Genomic DNA, 21,861 nt, shown 5'->3' with positions numbered 1-21,861 from the left:
GCTAGTAAAGTTACTAACATGGGTCGAGGATAGAGGGGGACCCCTGCAGATAGTGCCACTGGAGAGCCCAAAACTATGCTTCAGAAACAATGGCACAAGGAAGATGGGAGAAAATCTAAACTGCGGACGAATCTTTGAAGCCCCAGGAATGACGCAAGGGACCGCAGTTATTATGGACCATTACTGGGCGTGTGGATCCAAGCCATACATAAGGCTGCCGAAAAATTGGGGAGGCATTTGCACACTGGTGAACGTAGACGTTCCTGCACTAGTGATCCCTAAGAATGACCTGAAGTTGGACAGTTTCCCGAAAGCAGATGCTCATCTAAGGAGAAGGAGATCTGTGGAACTGGTATCCAGAATGAAGAGAGAAAATGACTTTTCTACCAAATCAGAAGAAGCATTCCATGCAATCCCATACGAGCACAGACTGTTTAGCCCCACCTCAACAGTATTCACAGCACTACTCCTGCCCCATGTCCAAATTGGAGTGAATGCTAAATGGTTGCAGATAACCAGATGGGAGTTATTGCAGACCATCAACTCTACTATAAAGGGATTTAACGCGATCAAAGAAGAACTAAGAGCAATCAGAATGATGACCCTCCAGAACAGATATGTACTAGACATGATCACAGCAATGGATGGAGGTGTTTGTGCAAAAATCGGAGAATCATGTTGCACATTTATATCATCGCACGATGAAGAAAATGGAACCCTAACAGAGGCCATAAGTATGTTGACAAACTTGAAAAACCAGATGATCGATGAAAGTGATGAAGTGGATGATGACAGCTGGTTTGGAGCCCTGTTCTCATGGGTCCCACAATGGATGGCAGACATATTCAAGTTTCTGTTTCTAGGAGCCCTACTTGCAATGGTACTGCTAGGAATCTGTGTTATCAAGATAATCATTACACAGTGCCAGAAAACTGCAAAGAAAGCCATAGGGATGAAAATAATGGTTGATGTTGAACCAGGATGGAAACCCAGAGACCTGACTGATGAAGAAATAAGAGACATTGTGAAGGCCAGCATATTTGCGCCAGAAGGAACAAGGTTCACATATCCTAAGAAACAAAGAAGGTATGAAGGAAAATGGATCTACTGCAGTCCAAATGGACAATGTCAGCTAACGACATGGAACAAAGACGAACACGTGAAAACAGCAGGGTGTTTGAAAGGGGTGATAAAAATATGGACTCCAAAGACTCACACATTCACACCATCATGTACAAACCCTGAAGTCGATGAACATAACACAGAAGAATCAAAGGAAATAAATGCAAAAGAGTTCGCAGAAGTGGTCGATGAACCGACCAGAGGGGGGAGTGTAGAGGAGGTCCCACACATGGCCTGCACCCCTGCCCCTCATTTCGAGGTACCAGGAACGGACTCGCCAAGGTATGTGACGTATGAGGAGCAGATGAACCAACAAAGAACTGCACTGGGACTCTGCCCAGTGTACATCAGAAGATCCATACCGGTAGAAGCGCCCATAACCAGACAGCCCTGGGCCGCACGGTACCCTATCAGACAGCCGTACCAGCCGCTGAGACGAAATGAAGAGTACCTACAGACGGTCCATGAAGAGACCCAAAGAGCTGTAATGGAAGGCCAGCGGAAATGACACAAGGGCCTGGACAGACTCGCAAATGAACGAAAGCAGCTATCGAAGATAGCACGCCAGTGCGAGTAGCTATGAAAATAGATGTAATGGACACAGGAAAGAGACAATGTTAAAACGTGAGGAAACGTTGCTATGAGACAAAATGGAAGTGACCAACCAGTTAAACACGTGTAAATAGGCTTGGAACACAAGACGCTAAGAAACGATACTGCTTGCAATGCTTAGTAGAAGAATAGAGCGGCAAGCGCCAACTATATCTACCTCAATAAGGTGCGCTATACAAGTGAGACTCCATTTTGTAAAAGCAGAAGTATGCCCAGGCGGCCAGAGGCCTAACAGGCCTGGGTTCATATCCCAGCCAAAGCCATGAGAAGGAGCGGAATTGAAACTCAACAAAGAGCAGCTCATGCCTGGGAAATTGAGGTCAACAAGAGAAAGGGAGGAGAGCGTCAGCTAACAGGAATCGAAACTTCAGAGCATACCAGCCTGCCCCGTGAAGGTCAAGATAAGGGAGGCCCATGCAGGTGGCGAGGCCGAAAACAGAATTAAATACACTAAAACCTGGAAACTGAAGCAGATTCACGGTGAACAGACATGTGACCAAGACAGGCGCAAAGAATTACCAACGTCTCATATCACCCAGATCCAAGGGTGCCATAACTTCTCTAGATAAGAGGCTACAGTTTTGAGGCCATGCCCAGCCAACTAATTGACACATAGCCTCAAGATACTGATTGATGGAAGGGAGGCAGGGTCAAACTTGGGACACCAGGCACCTGGGTGTCCATTCTGCATGCTGCGAATTAAAAATGGAAATTTATGTTTAGGGGTGTAACCTGCCCAATCACAATGGACCAAGTTATCTAGGGTCCTATATATCGTAGAACCAATGAGACGTCGTACTTGTAGTGACGTCTATCATGTGTGATGTATAGGGAGGGGCGTAGATGCCCACCCAATAAGAATTATCCAATCCACATGCTCTATTATCATATACAGATATAGCACCTATACTTAAGTTACCTTTCCTAACCAATTATATTGCATGTCGAGTTTTTTGTAGAATTAGACTGCAATGATGATGTGTTTTATGCATAAACGTTGCTGTTCAACTGAAGTTCGAGGAAGTCGGAGCGAGACAGGTGGTGACAACAATGCTGATTCTCAACTGCTTCCCTGTTTGATGTACTTGTCATTAAACTGACTTCCCTTTGCCAACTTACTGAGTCCTCATTATTGAGTCGTGTTGGAGTAAGTGAATCCTGCAACCCCATCCCTCACATGGTGCAGCTATCTTGTTTTACAGGTACTAGAGGGTGAGCACTGACCTATGGGCCTGTCGGTGGATATCTCGTCCTCTTTTACAGAGGGTGTGCAGAGCGTCCCTGCCAGTGATGGTGCCGAGGGGCCCAGTCCGATCTGGGTTTTTCAGACAATCTCGCCCACCAAACGTGGTCCAAGTGGATCAGGGGGAGGAAACTGCCCAACCTCGTGAAGAGGAGGAGGAAAAAGAGAATATCTTCTTTGTATCAAGCATTGATGCCCTCCAGTTCAAGGGCCGAAGACAGCCAAGATGTATTGTGGCTGTGAATGACTCTCCAGTGTCGGTGCTGGTGGACACAGGGCCTCGGTCAACTTTATGGCCTGTCAGCATTATGATGCCATGCCCTGCCGCCCCAGACTGTCAAACCCGAAAGCGTGCTTTTTCACATTTGGGGGATCATATCCTATTCCCCTGGATGGAGCATTTGTGGCTCGGGTAGGGCATGGAAGTTCTGAAATTAAGGCCTGGTTTTTCATCACCCCAGTTAGCACCAACACCCTACTGAGCTGTGCGTTGGCGGAAGCCCTCGGACTGGTGTGCTTCGCATACTCCGTGTATGTGGAGGATATACAAACGCTCCTGGACAAGTACACAGGCCTCTTCCAAGGGATTGGCCGCATGGTTGGGGAACTGGTACGACTCCACCTCAATGAGTTGGTGCAGCCAATTGCCCTCAAACACCGCAGGGTGCCATTCCATCTGAGGGAACAGGTGGACAAGGAACTAGACAATCTGGTGAACCTTGACATCATGGAGGAGGTTGAAGGTACGACACCCTTGGTGTCCCCAATTGTTGTTGCCAGGAAACCTAAGCAGCCTGATTCAGTGAGAATCTGCGTGGACATGAGGCTTCCTAACAAAGTCATCAGGAGGGAATGCCATCTCACTTCCACGATTGATGACATTATCGCAGAGCTGCAGAGAGCTCGCTTCTTTTCGAAGCTCGACCTGAGGGCGGGTTACCACCAAGTCCTTCTGCATCCAGAGTCGAGGTACATCACGACTTTCACGACCCACCAGGGTCTGTACCGGTATAAGCGACTCAGCTTCGGGGTCTCCTTCGCAGCAGAGGTATTCCAAAACATTATCAGGGGGGCGCTGGCAGACCCAGAGGGTGTCCTCAACATCAGTGACGACATCCTGGTGTTCGCCAAGTCAGAGGTGGACCATCTACAGAGACTGGCAAAGACCCTCGAGATTATTCAGTCACTGGGCCTAACACTCCACCGCAAAAAATGTGAATTCCTGAGGACAAGCATAGAATTCTTTGGATTCATGTTCAAGGAGGGAGGAGTGTCTCTAGACCCCAGGAAGGTGAAGGACATCAAGGACGCAAAACCACCCGAGAATGTGTCTGAAGTGAGAATCTTCCTGGGGATGGTCACCTACTGTGGCCGGTTTATCAGAAACCTTGCATCCAGGTCAGAGCCACTACGGGCTCTCACCAAGAAGGAAATGGCGTGGCAGTGGCGTCCGTTGGAACAGGCGGCGTTCGAGGACATTAAAAGCACCCTCACTGAGGAAGACACGATGGCCTTTTCCGACCCGGCCCTTCAGTCTGAGATTGTTGTGGATGCCAGCCCGTTTGGCCTCAAAGCGGTTCTGACGCACGTGGGGCAAGACTTGTGCATTCGCCCCGTGGCCCATGCCAGCAAGGCACCGAACAGCAATACTCGCAGATAGAGCGAGAAGCGCTGGTGGTCCTATGGGGGTGCAGACCCTTCCGGCTTTACATCCTGGGAAGGCTGGTGACTGTGGTGACTGACCACAAGCCCTACTGCCGTTCCTGGCAGGCTCATCGTCTAACCCACCGACGAGGATTGAGAGGTGGATGCTGGCCCTGTTGGAATACGGGGTCTCGTTAGTGTATCGGCCAGGTGCGAACAACGTGGCCGACTAGCTCTCTCGCCATCCGAGGAGTCACCAGGATGGAGAAGCGGACAACTGTGCGGAAGAGGCCAGTGACCATATTCAGCTGGTGGTCGAAGCGGGCACTCCAAATGCCTTATCGGTGGAAGATCTGGAGGCCGCAGCAGCTAACGATGAGTGCTTCTGCATACTAAAGGCGGCCCTGCAGCAGGGGTCATGGAAGAGTGTCCTGGAGTCGCTGGCTGGGCGCACACAGGAAGCGAAAACAGACCTCGAGCAGCTGTGGAAAGTACGAGAGGAGCTGTCATTCTCAGAAAAAGGACTGCTGCTCAGAGGTGACCGGATCGTGGTCCTGCAGGTGAAAGTACAGGAGGTGATAGGCCTGGCACACCAAGGCCATCACGGGGCTGCGAAGACCAAAGCCTGACTACGCCTCAAGGTCTGGTTCCCCGAGCTAGAAAAATGAGTGGACGACTATGTCGCATCATGTGTGTGGTGTCAGGCAGCGTCGCCTGCCCAGAGGGAGCCGGCCATAGAGGCCATGCCACGCGGCACGAGACCCTGGGAGGTGATCCATGCTGATTTTGGATCCACATCGCAGGGGACCCACTTCCTGGTGGTCGTGGATGAGTACTCCAGATACCTGGAGCTGGAGTTCATCCAGTCGGTGGCCTTCGAGCATGTGGTGGTTGCGGTGGAAAAGGTGTTCACAGCCCATGGTCTCCCCACAGTACTCTGTTTGGACAATGGGGATCCATTTCATGGAGAACGGTTTGCGGCCCTATTGGAAGGATATGGGGTGCACCATAGGAAGGTTACAGCCCTGTGGCCACGGGCCAATGGAGAGGCAGAAAGGATGATATGCACGCTAAACAAGGTCTTTCGAATCGCGCAAGGGCAAGGACAGAGTCTGGAGAGGGCGCTCTACCAATTCCTGAGGGTGTACAGAACAACCCTGCACACCTCAATGGTAGTGGCCCCTGCCGAAGCTCTTTTCAAGCGGTGCCCGAGAGGGCTGCTACCCGAAGTGGGGGAGAAGGAGCCGGCGGTCATCGACATGCAACAGGTGGAGCTGGAGCGGCAACTAAGAACTGCACAAGAGAATGAGAGGAGAGGTCTACAACAACAACTCGTGCCCGGGGTTGAGGTCCTGATAAGGAACATGCACCCCCGCGGGAAACTGTCACTAACTTATGAACCTGAGACGCTTGACGTGATAGCAGTCAAGGGGTCCATGGTGACTGCGTCAGACGGCCGAGCCTCAGTCACCCGGAACGTTAGTTTCTTCAAGAAGCTGGGGGAGCCCAGGCCTGAGGCGCCAGCAGACCAGGACTGCATAGCTCTCAACTCACACGCTTTTGGCAGGTGTCACCCGCCTTGCAAAGAGCTGACTCATCCGCCAAGCCTCCAGCACGCCCATTCGTTTCAATGGGCCCCTCACCTGCCAAAATTAAAATCAGGTGTTTTCACCCGCCTTTGTGACACAAATGGTTGAGAGCTATGGGACTATGTCGACATACCCGACGAGGGACGGGGTGCCGAGCCCCGTCCTCGATCCCCGGTGAGGACGTCAGCCGACAGTGTGACCCCCAACTCCAAGGCGGGCAGGAGGTACCCCCTGAGGACAGGGCGAGGGAAACCTGCTTGTTTCAGTGACTTTGTATTAGACACATGAAGGAGCCCGACGGCTCATTGGGAAGTTAGTTATTTGGGTTAAGGGTGTTAGTGTGTTAAAAATGTTATTGACGTTATGTAGTGTGTTATTGTCTTGTTTATTTGTCCTCATGAAAAAGGAGGAGTGTGGTGCTGTCCCTTTAAGGGAATGCACGCAGCGGCGTGATGTTGCACGCCGCCGCGTGCCCTATTAATAAGGGGGGCGTTTCTGGCTGCGGCATTTGAGACCGGGGGAGCCCGAGCAGAGCACTTCATCTCCGTGTGAGTCTGTGAAGAGGAGGGAGGCCTGGGGCTCATGGAGCACAACGCTGGGGGCCAGGGATTCCCCCACCGCAATACAACACTTTCTGTGGCATGGCATTTTTACTGGCTGGGAGTCTGTACATGGTAATAATGCCATATATTGATGCAGCCTGCATGGACACACATGGGAACAACCAGCATGAATATATTTGTATGCCCGTTTCCCCTATCTTTCGTGAAGCACAACAGAACTGCTCTCATTCTAATTGTATTCCGATTCTAGGCACTGGCCATTCTTTAAACCATTTCTTTTCTTAACTTCCGAACAGCGTTTTAGAACATTATTAGCATTGTGTCATAATACATAGAAAAATTTGGACCGAAAAAGAAAACTATTCCATTGTTTGTTTCTTTTTGAAGTTCAGTTGCAAAATTGTACTCGTTTAAAGATGGCCGCCGTGTTCCCCGAGCCACTGACATATTATTTCGTTTTCGTAGATCAAGTGATGAAAGTTGTTTACGTGTCACGTGATAGTGGAGGGAGCGCGAGGTCAAGGTTCTCTTCCCAAACCAGCGTAGCCTGATGGGATTTCAAAATGGAAGAATATGCCAGAGAGCCCTGGTAATTATCCTCCAATGAGGGAAAGAGGGGTGGTGAAGCGTGACTGCCGTTCCCCTTTTCTTAGTATAAAGTCGGGGGCTTGTATTCCCGTTTTGAAATCACTGGAGGAGGAATTTGTTGATGTGTGTAACTGCCGGTGTAGAAAGACTAGTGAAATAGTAAATGCATAATTGTAGACGTCTTGTCATTCAATTGTGATTTGATGGGCGGGTGGCAACAGGTTAACTGCATTTTCAACTGAGATGCGCGAGAATTGGTGGGTCGCATACCACAAAGGATTTGAGACTATTAGAAACTGGCGTTTTGAAGCTGGCAATTATAATTCAGCAATAAAACTCCCAGCCCAGGCTTTTTTGTAATGTCTTCAATTCCCAGCGTAAACGAGAAACCCCCCACCACCGCACCCACTTGCCCCAGCTGAAGTGGTAGAAAGTGAATTCGTTAAAACAGGTCCTTGTTTACATTGATAAAAATGGTTATGCTTTGCTGTGCTTCCTTTCTCTATGCTGTGAGCTTGGGTGATAAATTGAGAATGTTGATGGAATGCCGGCCTATGGAATATTGAGGGGGTGTTTGTGTGTAATGTTCCTTGAGTGGCATTAGGAGGTGAGCTGTTGAGACATCCACGGGCACCCTCTGGGTCCATTTTGAATCCTATTGTACTTACCTGTGATCCTGGAAACCTGTATCTCAGTAAGGCAGTTACCTACCCCTGCGTGTCGCTTGAGAACACATCTTAGCATAACTTTAAATGTAGAGATTCTACCCTGGCCAACGCATGTTTCACTGCATATCCACTACGAGTTAAAATAAGATAGCTTTTTCAGGTTTTTATTATATTTTCTAATATTATGTGAAATCACATATACATAAAATTGAGATATTTACATACAATTGCGTATTGTCATTAAATGGAGCACAATGATAGTTCTTTTTAATCCTGCAACATTTCTTTTATTTCTATCTTGACTTGAATATTGGTCTTAATTAATACTTAAATGAACCTCTGCAATCTTCTAGGTGTTTGTTGTAAGTGTATTATTGTATATAGACCATTTATTAAATTGATTTAAAATACTGTACAGTATACGTCTTATTGACTTTAAATGCTTATTAATGTTGAAATGTTTAGTTGCTCCTATTTTCTTCAAAGTTGTATTCGATATATTCTGTAAATTAGAATAGTATTTATTTTATAATATTCCGCAATTTGATCAGTTTCCTAACTATTTGGAACCAAGAGAGTTCAGGTTGTATTACAAACCTCATTGATGATCCATCTTTTTAAAAAATCTTCATGCTTGCCCGTGTTCAAATCCACTGCATGTTGAAAAGCAAGTGTTCACTTGCGTCCTGATAGGAACAGAACACTGCTATTCTCTTGTTACAAATGGCCACATTGCTTTCAAGTTCGTAAGAAATGGAAAAAGGATCAAACGTTAGTCTCATGCAGCGAAAGGGCTGCAAGGCCAAGGGCGGCTCCTACATTGGCGGCTCCAAGATGTGTCTGCAGGTGTCAGCAGGGGAAGCCAGCGGTGAACAGACACCAACAAAAACTGTAAGTGTGGCAAGTGTGGCATGGGTAGGGTGTAGAGCAATTACTCTACTCCAGAAAGCCCCCGCCACTCTACCTTTCCTTTCCATAATCGTGGCCTGCCATAGACCTACACCATGCACACTTGGAGAGATATGTGACAACCAGCCTAAATCTACCTATGGCTGGACTGTAAATGCTGCCATGCTCTACACACTACCGTACTGCTAATGTTAACTAGTGCCACACCCAGCGAGAACCATGAAGATTAGCCTGCGTCACATTTAGACAGGTGTAACAATCTTAGCATGCGTAACACTTATACGGAATTCTGAACTTTAGCCTGCTTCACATCTAGATGGTATTCTGTATGTTGGCATGCGCCACAATTAGATGGAGTTCTGAACTTTAGCCTGCTTCACATCTAGATGGTATTCTGTATGTTAGCATGCGCCACACCTGGATGGAATTCTGAACTTTGGCATGCGCCACATCTAGATAGGATTTTGTATGTTAGCATGTGCCATATCTAGATGGGATTTTGTGTGTTGGCATTGCCACACTTGGATGGAACTCTGAACTTTGGCCTGAGTCACGTCTAGATAGGATTGTGAATGTTAGCTTGTGCAACACCTGGATGGAATTGTGAACATTGGCCCGCGTCGAATCTGGATGGGATTGTGGAGGCTGGCAGGTGCCGCACTCGGATTGAATTGGGAAGGTTAGCAGGTGCCAAACTTGGACAGAATTTTGAATGTTAGTCTTAAATGTCATAACCCACTAACCAAAAAACTCAAACTTTCTGCATACTTATCTTACTAAAAAAATCAGACACAACCATCTCTTGCACAACAAACCGCACGCACTTTACAACACTGCAACAACACATAACCTGCACCAACAACACATGAGGACTGACACTTATCCAATACTTGCACCTAAGCTCAGCACCCTGTGTATACCGAGTTGAAGCTGCCAACAGAACACCACTCTTCTCACTATCCTACTCCCTCTTCACCTTACTAACCCATCCCTACCTTCTCGTTTATAGATCCGCCAGAGCGCTTGGGGACCAACTCCGTTGGTGACGGTGCGTTGTACAAATACCTTTAACATTAACTACTGCAATGATCAAAGGGCAGCGTTGTGATGTGTTCCTTTTTATTTCTTAAGTCATTTTGGAATGGCAGTGTTGAAATGCGATCAATTAGTTTCTAACGTGTTGCGATCTTGTATTTGTTTTATGCTGCTTGTGCCCATCAATGTTTAGGATATTACTCATGAATACAAGTGTCATTAATATTCGTATAAGGCTGCCTATGATAAACCCACCATGTTTGTTCAATGACATTGTCTGTTTATGATGCATCACAAAATGTATAATATATCATCCATTGAGATATTAATGTTTTTACAGAACTACAGAAATATTTCACTCATTTTATAGTTTGCAAATTATCTCACTTAGATTGTTACACCGTGTCTCTCATATATAGTTTTTTTTTCTGCTCGGCAATTTCTTTCCCAGTTTGTACACAGGTGCTGCAGGGTTTGTCCTCTGGCTGCCTATTGCTTTGATTGGGCATACGGCTGGAGTGTGATTTGTCTGAAATATCTTCAGGTGTATGTTGGGGCCCTTTTGGGCTGCTAGATTGTGTCAGGGCTGTGTGGTGTGTAGTTGGTAGCATGTCCCTGTGGTTTGGCGTATGATGTGTTAGCCATGAGCTGTCCTGGGAGGGAGCATGCTTCTATGCACAGCCGTGTGGAGCTGGTGGAGTCTGGTTTATCTTGGATACGTCTCTCAGAACCCCCTAAAAAAAGAAGACACCTTCTGTCTGGTGGGAGCGTAGTAAAATGTATCGAAGTACACTAATTACCGGAAAAAACTGTTTTTAGGCGCTATTAAAAATAGATTACACACAATGAATAACGTACACAGACAGAACAATACATACAATGGCTAATTGAAGCCTAGATTAGTCCAGTGATCCCGCTCTGTTCATCCAATTATGGAACATACAGAGAGGTAAAAATGTTATCGGATATAAAGTGTGGTGAGTGGCACTCTTTCTAATATGGATAGGTGGTGTATTCCACAGTCGGCAGACTGCAACACTCAAAAGTCTATTTCCGTAGGAAATTTTATGAGACTTTCCTACAGCGAGTAAATCCTATGCACTTGATCAGAGAAGGCGTGGTGGGGTGTAGTGTTGAGCCATATAAGCACTCTGGTGAAGCCCCAATCAGTATTTTCCAGAATAATGCAAGGCGTCTAAACTGAATCCGCTCTTTAATCATAAGCCGCCCATTTCCGAATGATAATGAGAAATCTGGTTTGGGCCTAAGTCATACACTTTTCTCACAGCATGGTTTTGTACGGCCTGTTTAAGAACAAAAAAATGCTTTATTATTTTGCACATACAAATAGCCAACTCTTCCCCCAAGTAACCAGGGTCTTTGAGCAAACACAATAAAGAGCTAGAGTTTTTTAAAATGTGTTTTTATTTTTTATTATACATAAAGTATAATACTGCAAACCCTCCACCTGGCAGCTTGTAACATTTCCCCAATCATAGCCATCTAAAGGCAGTTCATTAACTCATATACATCTTCCTGGATAGGAGCATCCGCTTTACTCTGGCACAGTGCTGACAATGAAGGGGAGCACTACAAACGTCCAAGCCCTATCTTGGATCTCTTTTCCACTATCTCCAGTTACAAAGGTCAGGCCTGTATGTTCGTGGCAGAGAAGCTGCAGAGTCATATTTGTGTATAAACAGTTTCCACTCCATCTCCCTTGTAGGTTGTTTATTATGTATTATACTCATCAGACTTTCCATTTCATATATCTCCCTCGCCTTTAGCGCCCACGTTCTCTCCATAGGCAGATGGAGATTCTTCCACCCTATAACAATACATGCTCTTACTGCCAACAGATGGAAGTGGGCCATGTACTGCAACTGCCTCCATTCACCCTCTAGATCTTCCACCCCAAATAATACCAACAATGGTTCCACATGTCCTCCTAGGTTCTTGATCCAACCTAAGACATCCTTCCAAAAATCACGTACTGTAGTGCACTTCCACCACATGTGCCAGTACGTTGCCCTCTGGCCACAACCTCTCCAACATGATGGGTTTACGTTGGGGAAACATCTTGGAGAGGCTATAGGGGTCATATTGCCACCTGTATAGGAGTTACAACCCACGCATCTTAAATTGGCACGTTACTGATGTTTTATGCGCATTAGTACGTAGTGCTCTCCACTGCCCATCCTCTAACGTTTTACCCAAGTCCTTCTCCCAGTTTCTGCGATACTGCCCTGCGTCCACGTCTCCCCTTTGCAATAATGCCTGCTATATAGAGGAGGTCAGACCTTTTCATAGCTGTCTCCCTCATTACTCGCTCCATATCCATCGGCTCCTGCTGTAGGACCTGTTTCCGTTTCCCAGCCATCAGTATCCCCTTAAGCTGTAAGTATTGGAACACTGATAACTTTCCCAATGCCTCTTCGAGCTTCGCTATAGGGACAAAGGTACCTCCCGTAACCGACTGTCCCACCCTTTCCAGCCCTGCTTCAAACCAAGCCTGAAACCGTAGTGGTTCCTGAAGCTACTCTATGAAAGGTGGTGTCCACATGTGCCTCAATGGCGAAGGCTAGGCTGTCACCCCCTCATCTCATGTTTTCTTCCCCACAATTTCCAAAGTGGACCCATTATGTGGTGTTTTCTAACCATATGGGCCACCCTTCTCATAGGCGCACATTTTCACTCCCCAACTGGTCGTAACAGGTGGTTTCCTAGTGCTTATCCTTGTTTTCGGTTAGATGCAGGATCAGGGCATGAAACTGTGCCGCACATTAGTATGTGTACATTTCTGGAAGCGCCACCCTTCCCCACGCCTTTGGCTGCCCCAAAGTCTTCCTTGCTACCCTGTGTTTTTGCCCCATCCATATGAATCTAGAAATGTTTCGCTCCAGTACCCTAAAGTGGTCTGGAGGCAATTCTATCTGTAACATATGGTCTAAGTTCCACGCCTTTAGAAGTAGGGTAATCTTGACCGTGTTAAACCGGCTCAGTCAGGATAGTGTCTTGGAGGACAACATCTCCAGCTCTTTTGAAAAGGTTGTCAAGTAATGTGGGGAAGTTGGCTTCATAAAAACCCTTCAGGTCCCTGGTGACCCAAACCCCCAGGTATTTCAGGGCCTAATTCTTAGTAGGCATCCCGTACAACACTAGGTCCTCCACTGATTGGTTAGTACAACTGAAAAGAAAGGTAACCGACTTACTTGTATTTACCTTGACACCTGACGTGCGCCTATACTCTTCCAGGATCTGTAGCACCTTTGGTATCCCCATGTGCGGGTCTCTCACATATTGGAGCACGTAATTCGTGCATATCTCCAACTTATACTCTGTCGCCTATTTTTACGCCTTGAATACTCCCCTCCTGTCAGATCCACATCCCCGAGGGCTCCATAGACATTGTGAATAGCTAGGGGGGGGGGGGTCACATGTGGTAGCCGTGTCTAGTGCCTCCCGGCAAGTGAATCGTGCAGGACGTCCTCCCGTTCACTACTACTTGGGCCGTCCAATATATGGCCTGTACACCTTGTATCACCAAACACCATCTTCTGCAGGACTGCAAATAAAAACCTCCATTTCACCCGATCACATGCCTTTTTCGGCTTCCAGGCTTAGTAGCACATAGTCCCCTTCACTAACCCTAGAGTGTTGCATCACATCTAGCGTTTTTTGCATCCTGTCTGACCTCTGCCTGCCCTTAATGAAGCCCACTTGATCCGGGTCGACCAAGTGCGACATCAGTCCCTCTAGCCTTGTGGCTAGCAGCCTGCTGTAGATTTTCTCATCTACGTTTACAAGAGATAATGGGCAGTAGGATTGGCAGTGTTCTGGGTCCCTGCCCTCGTTTGGGATAACAGCAATTGGCACCTTGCTAAAGGAAGGGGCGCGATTCCCTTTCCCATTATGTTATAATATAGCTTCGACAACTGAGGTAGAAGAGGTACCGCAAACCTTTTCTAAAGTCCTATGGTGCACCCATCTTCCCCCGGCGCCTTACCATTCAGCGATCTATTGAATGGGCTGTCCAACATCTCCACTATCCTGCAGCCACACTATGCCCAGCACCCCCATGTAGCCTTTCAGATCCTCTTCTCTCGGTGTGGCATCGCTCTCATACAATTTCTCGTAATATTGTGCAAAGCATTCTACCACCCCACCTGGGTTGTTAAGCTTCACCTTCTCATCTCGGAGCCTGTTACCCATCTACCCGATTTCTGTGCCCAGAGCCCAGCCACCAGCATCGCATCTGCTTTATACCCCTTCTCATTGAGCTTAGAGCCCTTTGGGAAAGGTGCATGCAATGGATGGGGATGCAGAATAACTCCGACACCAAATAATCGAACCAACTCCGGAAGATGGCAACGTTTGCTGTTTTTAATATCAATTGACTAATAAAACGGAGTTACAACGGACATCAATGGACATTTGCTCGAGTTCTGTGCATTTTACAGAAAAGCACATTTATATAAAAAAAAAATCGTCATGAGTGACATCATACTATGTGGCAAATGAGAAAAACCGAAGAGGGATTGTTATGCGCTCAAGGGGAACATCTGAGTATACTTTCTATACGCGGTGGGATTGTGATTGCATCTCTGTTAGGTGGACAACTTATGCCTACCTCTAAAACATGTCATCTTCTACATTATCAAGTATCCAGTATAGTATTGGCTCTTAAACTATAAGGCCTTTCGTTATGGAGCCTTCTACAATTAGTTAGCACGCTTGTGCCATGTCTGGAACATTCAGTTCACTTAGCAGCATGTCAGCTCAGACCCAGGTGCCAGGAGGTGGACTTGACTTTACCTGATCAACCAATTAGCCCAACGTCTCATCACCCATGCCTTCTGCCATGAAGATTGTCTTTGAACTTGGCTTTGCAGCGTATTCTTGTCTCTGGGAATATAAGGGAGTGTGAGCATGCATTATTGTTCCAGAACGATAAGCCCAACTCTAATTCATCCTCAGGTCACATGCCAGGAGACCACGATTTGGTCCATTTTGGAGCATTTAAATTTCTCAATTGAATAAAACTTGGCACGCTTGGTATTCTCTCTTTGCACCTTAACAAGGGATGATTCAGCTTCTCACAGTCCCTGCCTTTGAGAATAGATAACCGGCCATGGCTGCATCAGTTCTGACACCAGGCCAGACAGCCTTGCCATGCCCGCCTACGATTTTGAGCTAATTCTTGCTGTGATACAACTCTCGGCGTTTCCTCTTCATGGTTCCGGGTTCACTTAATTCATGACGCCGATGTCCAGCTTCTATACAATGGCGGCTTCACCGTCTATTCAATACATATTGCCAGCTTCTATAATCACTTAGTCTACTTGCGTTGCTGCATCTGTACATTCATTGAATGGCTTGCATTTTCTTCCGCACTGTGCACACATGCAATCTTCTCTTCATATATGAAAGTTTACTCGATTCTTAACTTGGTCGTCAGCTTTCGTAAGGTCCATGCATTTTTCTTCAGCTAGTATTCTTCAGGGCGTCACGCTCGTCTTTTGTGATGTCACTGTCTTTTCTTTCTCTATTTTTCATGTTCCTTCAGGGAGTTCCTCCCTCAGATTATCATCTCCTCAGGGATACATTTGATAGGGCTTTCTCAAAGGATATCTTCTTTCGAACATTTGCGATCTAGTCACAACAGCTGGTGTCGGCATGGCACAATCTCGGGCCTTCCAACATATGGAAGGCTTGTAGTATGGAGGACATGGAGGATTTCCTGCAGAAGCATACAACTGCTCCTGTACACGCCCCAACCCCTTGGTCTATTTGACCACCTCTTCAATAGTCTCCACATCCTGGTATTTCTTATTGACCAAGTGCTGCTTTGGAGTCCAGATCTTCACCCCTTTCAGGGGGCTGGCTGATTTAACATGTTCATCCACACTCCAGTTCATGTAGTTGCATCGTCCATTCGGATTACAATGGACCCATCGTCCCACGTACTTCTTATGGTTCTTTGGATACAGCAACTTCGTTCCTTCAGGTGCTACAATGCTATCTTGTGACTTCATCTTAACGCTTTGGGTCCAAATCCTGATTCGACATCAATCATGATCTTCATTTCTTCTGACTTTTTTGCCGTCTTCTTGCATTGGGCAATTATCCTCATCACACAGAATGCAAACATCACCATCACCAATATTGCTCCAAGAAACTTGAAAATGTTTGCCATCCATTGCGGGGTCCATGAGAATATGGAAGCAAACTAACTGTCACAAATATAATGTCTTGTTATGCAAGTTTGTTAGCAACATTATGGCCTCTGCCAAGGTCCCATTCTCGTCATGAGAAGGTCTGAATGTGCAACATGATGGCCCAATTTTGGCGCAAACTCCTCCTTCCATTGCTGTGATCATTTCAAGGACATATCTGTTCTGTAGGCTCAACTCTTCTTTGATAGCATTGAACCCCTTTATGGTGGTATTGATTGTCTGCAGGAGTTTCTATCTGGTAGTATGCAACCATTTGGCATTGGCCATCGTCAGGATCCCAGGCATGAAGATAGTCGTAAATACTGAAGCAATTTTGCTGAACACCCTGTGCTCATAAGGAATGGCTTCAAAGGCTTCTATTGACTTGGCTGAGAAGTAATTACCTCTTCTGGTTCGATTGAGAAATTCAAACAATCTTCTTTTCCTCAAATGGGCATCTACTTTTGGAAATTCTCTAGTGTTCAGGTTACTCCGAGGAATCACCAATGCTGGAACATGGAGGAGCACCATGGAACACGGTCTTCCCCAATCATTGGGCAGCTTCATGAAGGCTCTAGGTCCAGAAGCCCAATATTGATCAATCAGGACGGCAGTCCCTTCTCCCATCCTAGATAGGTCAATTGTAGTTTCTCCCACATGCTTTTTTCCGTTTCTTTGGAAGTGCAATGTCGCATTCGCCAATGGGACTACATTCATTGGACTGTATTCATCTTCTATCCATGTCAGTAGTTTGGCATACTTAGCCCATGACTTCAAGCATCCATTGTTCACTCTCTGCACTTCTTGCACATATTCTGTCTTTAATAGATGAGCTGCACAGGACATCAGTCCTCCTTCCCATCTTTTCTTGGTTTTTACTCGTCCATAGACTGAGATTTGAGTTCGCTCCCAACAACCGGGCGATCCAGCTGTTTTTTTATATCGGGACAATCCATTTTCTTCATGTTTTCAATGATTACCTCTTCTCGTCCTGCTGCAGGATACACAAGCATCTTGTTTTCCCATCCGGGTTCCTTTTCCATCTGTGAAGTCCTGATATAATCATCCTGGAATGGAAACTACCATTTTGATCTCCATCGCAAGGTGGCCCAACTCCCTTGAAATGGTCCTCTGGTCACACATGCTGCAAGATAAACGAGACACTTAGCATCGTGTTCTGGAACTTCTCTGGAGATAAAAGTTTGCACTGTATTTATGGCATAGGGGTTGAGAGCACAGACTTAGAAATTCTCTTTAGGTGTTCTTTCCTCTACTTTTCTCATGTGTTGCTACCACATGTTGTTACCCACATGTGCTGCATTATCTGGGTATTTATCCCTTCTTTATCTAGATATGTATTTGCTCATTATCTTCCTCTGCATTTCTCTGTCTCACAAATGCAAAGGATGTGTAATACTCGCAAAGCAAGTCAAGAACAGATCTTAGTCGAGGGAACTATAGGAGCCCCTACCTCAATAGAAGTAAGCAAAACAAAAGCAGTTCTCGTAGTAGGCAGAACCATATGGGTATCTGGCTCAGTTAGAGTACTAATGTGATGGAGACTGTGAAAGATGAGGAACAGAAAGACTACAAGAGTAATCGTACTACAGGCATAGATTATGCACAAAAACAGAATCATTGTTTCTAGAACCGTGCCAAGCTTCTAAATTCCTAATTTTTGATAGTTATCAAATTTCTTTTATACTTGCAACTGTAAAACCTGCTCGATATTATCGCAATGAGGATCCTTATCACTGGGCCATTTTTAGGATCATGTAAAAAAAGTATTAATATCAATGTTTCTTCTGACAAGAGCAGGATAAGATTGAAGTATAAACACAAAGACAGAAAGCACAAGCCGATGGACATCACTGTCAGTAAGAACCATATGTTTAACTGCTTAGAACAGATATGCACCATGAAATGAATGTGGAAACTGATCTTGTTTCCAATTTCTGATCAAGAACTGATGTTTAGGCATAACTTTGATGTTTCAAAGTTCATTTTCAAAATTCCACGATTCTCAGCAAGTCTTTGTACGCCTGCTAAAATATCTATTAGGAGTGTCCATGCAAAATGTGTCTCTTTCACTAATGTGCGCTTTTATCGTCCTTCTTCTTTGTCATTGATCGCGTCTGCACTAGGGGTGTCATGGTATTAGTTTTATGACGGAACGATAACCTTCTTGCCAAATGACGGTATATCATGGTTATCGCGGTATAGCAGGTGGAGTTAGCTAATCTTAACAAATATTTTCTAAAAGATCATAAACTGTCAGATTTATCATCACAAACAAAACCAGGCACCCAGAACCAGAATTGGGCTTTTCAAGCATACTTTCCACTGAAATGTCACCCCTTGCTTCCAACAAACACGTGTGGAGAGGAGGAGGGGAGAGCCCTGCTGCGACTGGCAAAGCAAACTTAATAGCTTTTCTTACGTGGTCATTTAGGCTTTTGGCTCCCCCACTAGCTACTGGTGAAGATGAACATGTTGCCATCTTGATAACCTGCACGCCACAGATCAATCGAGGTTGATGGTAGTATACGCGTGTGCGAATGAACACACACACGCACTCTCTCTTTATGTGACAGCCTTTAGTTTACTTGCGGGCCAAAAGGTGTTCAGTAAACATGGACATGTCACCTTTGGTATGGCAGCTGTGAATACCCACAGAGATGAGTGAATTTTGCAGTGTGACTTATTATATGTAAATTCAATGATAGAACCAGGGAAATCCCCCATTGTCATATGTTTAGCAAACATTATCCATTATAAATATATAAACCCCAAAGCCGCCATCCCAAAGTAAACCCTTTTCCTTCTTGGCACTGTATTTATTCTTCCTATTGCTAACATATTGATTGTGTCAGGCATGTGTGGTTTATGGAATGGCATTAAAAACTGCTCCAACTAAAACTACTTGGCAGATGGCACATCCAACAGTGCAAGACCAAGACTGCACAGCACTTGCTTTCTGCAGCCTTTCCAAATCAGACTGAAAAGCACACTTAACGGTATAAACGGTATACCGGTATAAACAATGTGACGGTTATTATTGGTCAATTAAGTGGTTCACGGTATCTTTAACGGTATACCGTTATACCGTTACATCCCTAGTCTGCACATGCTGAAATTCTTCTTCTTGGCTTGCTTCTGGATCAGCAATGGTAGGAGGGTGGGTCTCGCCTTTATAAGCTTTCACGTCGCCTAAGTGGAGCCACGCTGGTCTTCCTTGGACTTTTACAGCTGAAGGGGTTATATTCTCTACACAAAGGGGGCCATTAAAATGAGGTTCATGCCATTTTCTAGTGAAGTTTTTTTTTTATTGGCACTAAATCACCAATGTGGGGTGAGGTGGTGGTCTGAACCAGGCTGATTCCAAAGGGCATACAATGCTAAGGGTAGGCAATATAGCCATCTCTTCTTCAAAGTCATTTTAATCTTGGAAATCCTTTCTTCAAGGAGGCTGTTCAGTCTCTCACATACCCAAATTGCTTGCGGGTGATGAGCAGAAGAAAACGTGTGTTTAATATTCAATAGAAGCCCTATTTGTTCAAATAATTCATTAACAAAATGCGGGCCATTGTTGGACCTCAGCACCTCACACACCCCATCTCGGAAAGACTTTGTGCACTAAAAACCCTGCTGCGCAAGTGACATCAGGGTGTGTTCACGGACCTGCCTTGATCCACCTAGAGAAGGGACACAGCACCACTAATAGATGCCTGTATCCATTACACACCTGCAGCATAACGACATAATCAATATGTAAATGCTGAAACGAACCATCCGGTTGAGAGATTACCCTTCTAATTCTCAGTGTATGCCCAGCAGGAAACTTTTGACGCACAATGCAGTTAATCATAAATAGAGCGACATGCTCCAACAAATTCACAAATGAACCAGTCTTCTGCAATTGTAGCAGCAAGATTCTCCTTAGTTACATGCGCGGGATAATGCAGCTGTTGAAGCGCGTCCTTTAATAATGCTACTTACATCACCGGCTTTCCAGTGCTGTCTTGTCACCATAATGCTTCTGTGGGGGATAAGGAACACCCCTTTCATTTAAATAATTCTGCTCTTCCTGCGGTACACTCCCTTGAATCTCCAGTAGTTGGGTTATCGATCATTTATTAAACCTTTCTTGCATTATCATGGTTAATACTATTTTTTTGTTTTTCTTTAACGTTCTCGGTATCAAAACTCGAAATATCTGGGGAATATGCTACCCTCTTGCCTTTTTCGTCTGCGGCTTTGTTTCCGCAAGAGATCAAATCCATCTGATTAGTAAGCGCTGGGCATTTAACGACCGCTATGGCTACTGGGAGTTGTAGTGCCTTAATAAGCCTGTCCAATAAGGATGCGTGCTGCACTGGAGTGCCGTCCGCATGGAGGTAGCCCCTTCTTTTTCCAATGTGCTAAGCCTATGTGTACGGTTGAGGGTCAGGTAGGCGGAGTCACTATACACCGTAACTTCCTCCCCTTTGTGTTTTTCGAGCGCGACAATAAGCGCCACTAATTCTGCTGCTTGTGCTGAAAAGTGAGACGGTAGCCTTGCACTTGCTACAACTTCAAATTCTCCATTTAATCTCATTCCTTTACGCTGACGCGAGGAGAACAGAACTCGTGTCGCCTTACAGACGTTACCCATGTTTGAATAAATGGGTCTATAACTGGCGCAACTTGTGTTGGCAATCATTTTCATCGATATGTAGAAGGCAGTGGGAGCATTCTATGCCTGCACGCAGTGCAATAGTGATCTGCATTAGAAGGAGCAATTTGGTCTAGAAGTAATATATTCACCCTTGTCGCGTGAGGAGTCCTACAGACCAACCCAAAACTATGCATATTCATTTAATCTTATCTCACTACTGCTGCGCCTGGATGCCTTTCCCCGCTAGTCTGATCAATTTTCGAAGAACCATCAATAAAAAAAAAATCCGCTCCTGCTAAAGCATTTTCTTTCACACAGGGTATATCATAAAATTCAACATAATTAGCACAGTCATGTACCTGATCACCCTCTTCTATTGGCTCAGCTATAAACGTTGCAGGATTAACTAGTTTACATCTTACGTTTTAATCGATGGGTTTGAATTCATCACCTCATAAGCTGAAGCTCTTTGGGATATCAATGTGCCCTTGGGTTTCTCTAAAATGGCAAATATAGCATGCTCCACGAAGAGAGTCATAGAGTAGCCCATGACAATACTTGTAGACTTCTCAATTGCAAACGCGGCAGCTGCGAATGACTGTTCGCATGGGAAGTGTCCTTTCATAACTGGTTCTAAAATCCTACTTTAATACCCTAATGGCTTCTACCCCAGTGTGGTTCTTTGTGTAAGCAATGTTGACATGACGGTCCCATTTGTGTGGGAGAACAAATCAAATTCCTCAGCATAATTGGGAATTCCCAAAACCGGAGCTGTACAAATTGCTTTTTTCAGTTCATCAAACCCTTCCTCCTTTTCTGCAGTTCATTCTATTTTTACCTTTTCCACTTGCGCTTTCTTTAGAGATTTCAAAATTGGTCTTATGTGTACTGCAATCAAACACCCAGGCTCTGACATAATTGCATAACCCCAAGAACCTTTGCATCTGCTTCACTGTGTTTGACTTTGCTGTTTTCATAATCTCTTTGGCTCTTTCAGGCATCCCTTTCTTTCCTTC

General features: G+C 45.6%; 1 protein-coding gene across 2 annotated transcripts in view; it reads left to right on the top strand.

Annotated features, from left to right (window-relative positions):
* The first annotated feature begins 7,246 nt into the window (after positions 1 to 7,246).
* TIMM17B (translocase of inner mitochondrial membrane 17B) overlaps positions 7,247 to 21,861 on the top strand; it is a 478,879-nt gene continuing 464,264 nt past the window's right edge. The window contains exon 1 of one of the 2 annotated variants that reach the window (XM_069647480.1): positions 7,247 to 7,362. In XM_069647480.1, the coding sequence (XP_069503581.1) occupies positions 7,337 to 7,362 (26 nt within the window). In that variant the 5' untranslated portion in view covers positions 7,247 to 7,336. The remainder of the gene's footprint in view (positions 7,363 to 21,861) is intronic. The other variant, XM_069647481.1, reaches the window with a different exon arrangement.

This window comes from Ambystoma mexicanum, chromosome 2q (genome assembly GCF_040938575.1).
Source record: "Ambystoma mexicanum isolate Mex_15411 chromosome 2q, UKY_AmexF1_1, whole genome shotgun sequence".
In the NCBI taxonomy this organism is placed as follows: Eukaryota; Metazoa; Chordata; class Amphibia; order Caudata; family Ambystomatidae; genus Ambystoma; species Ambystoma mexicanum.
This window is presented reverse-complemented; position numbering and strand designations above follow the sequence as displayed.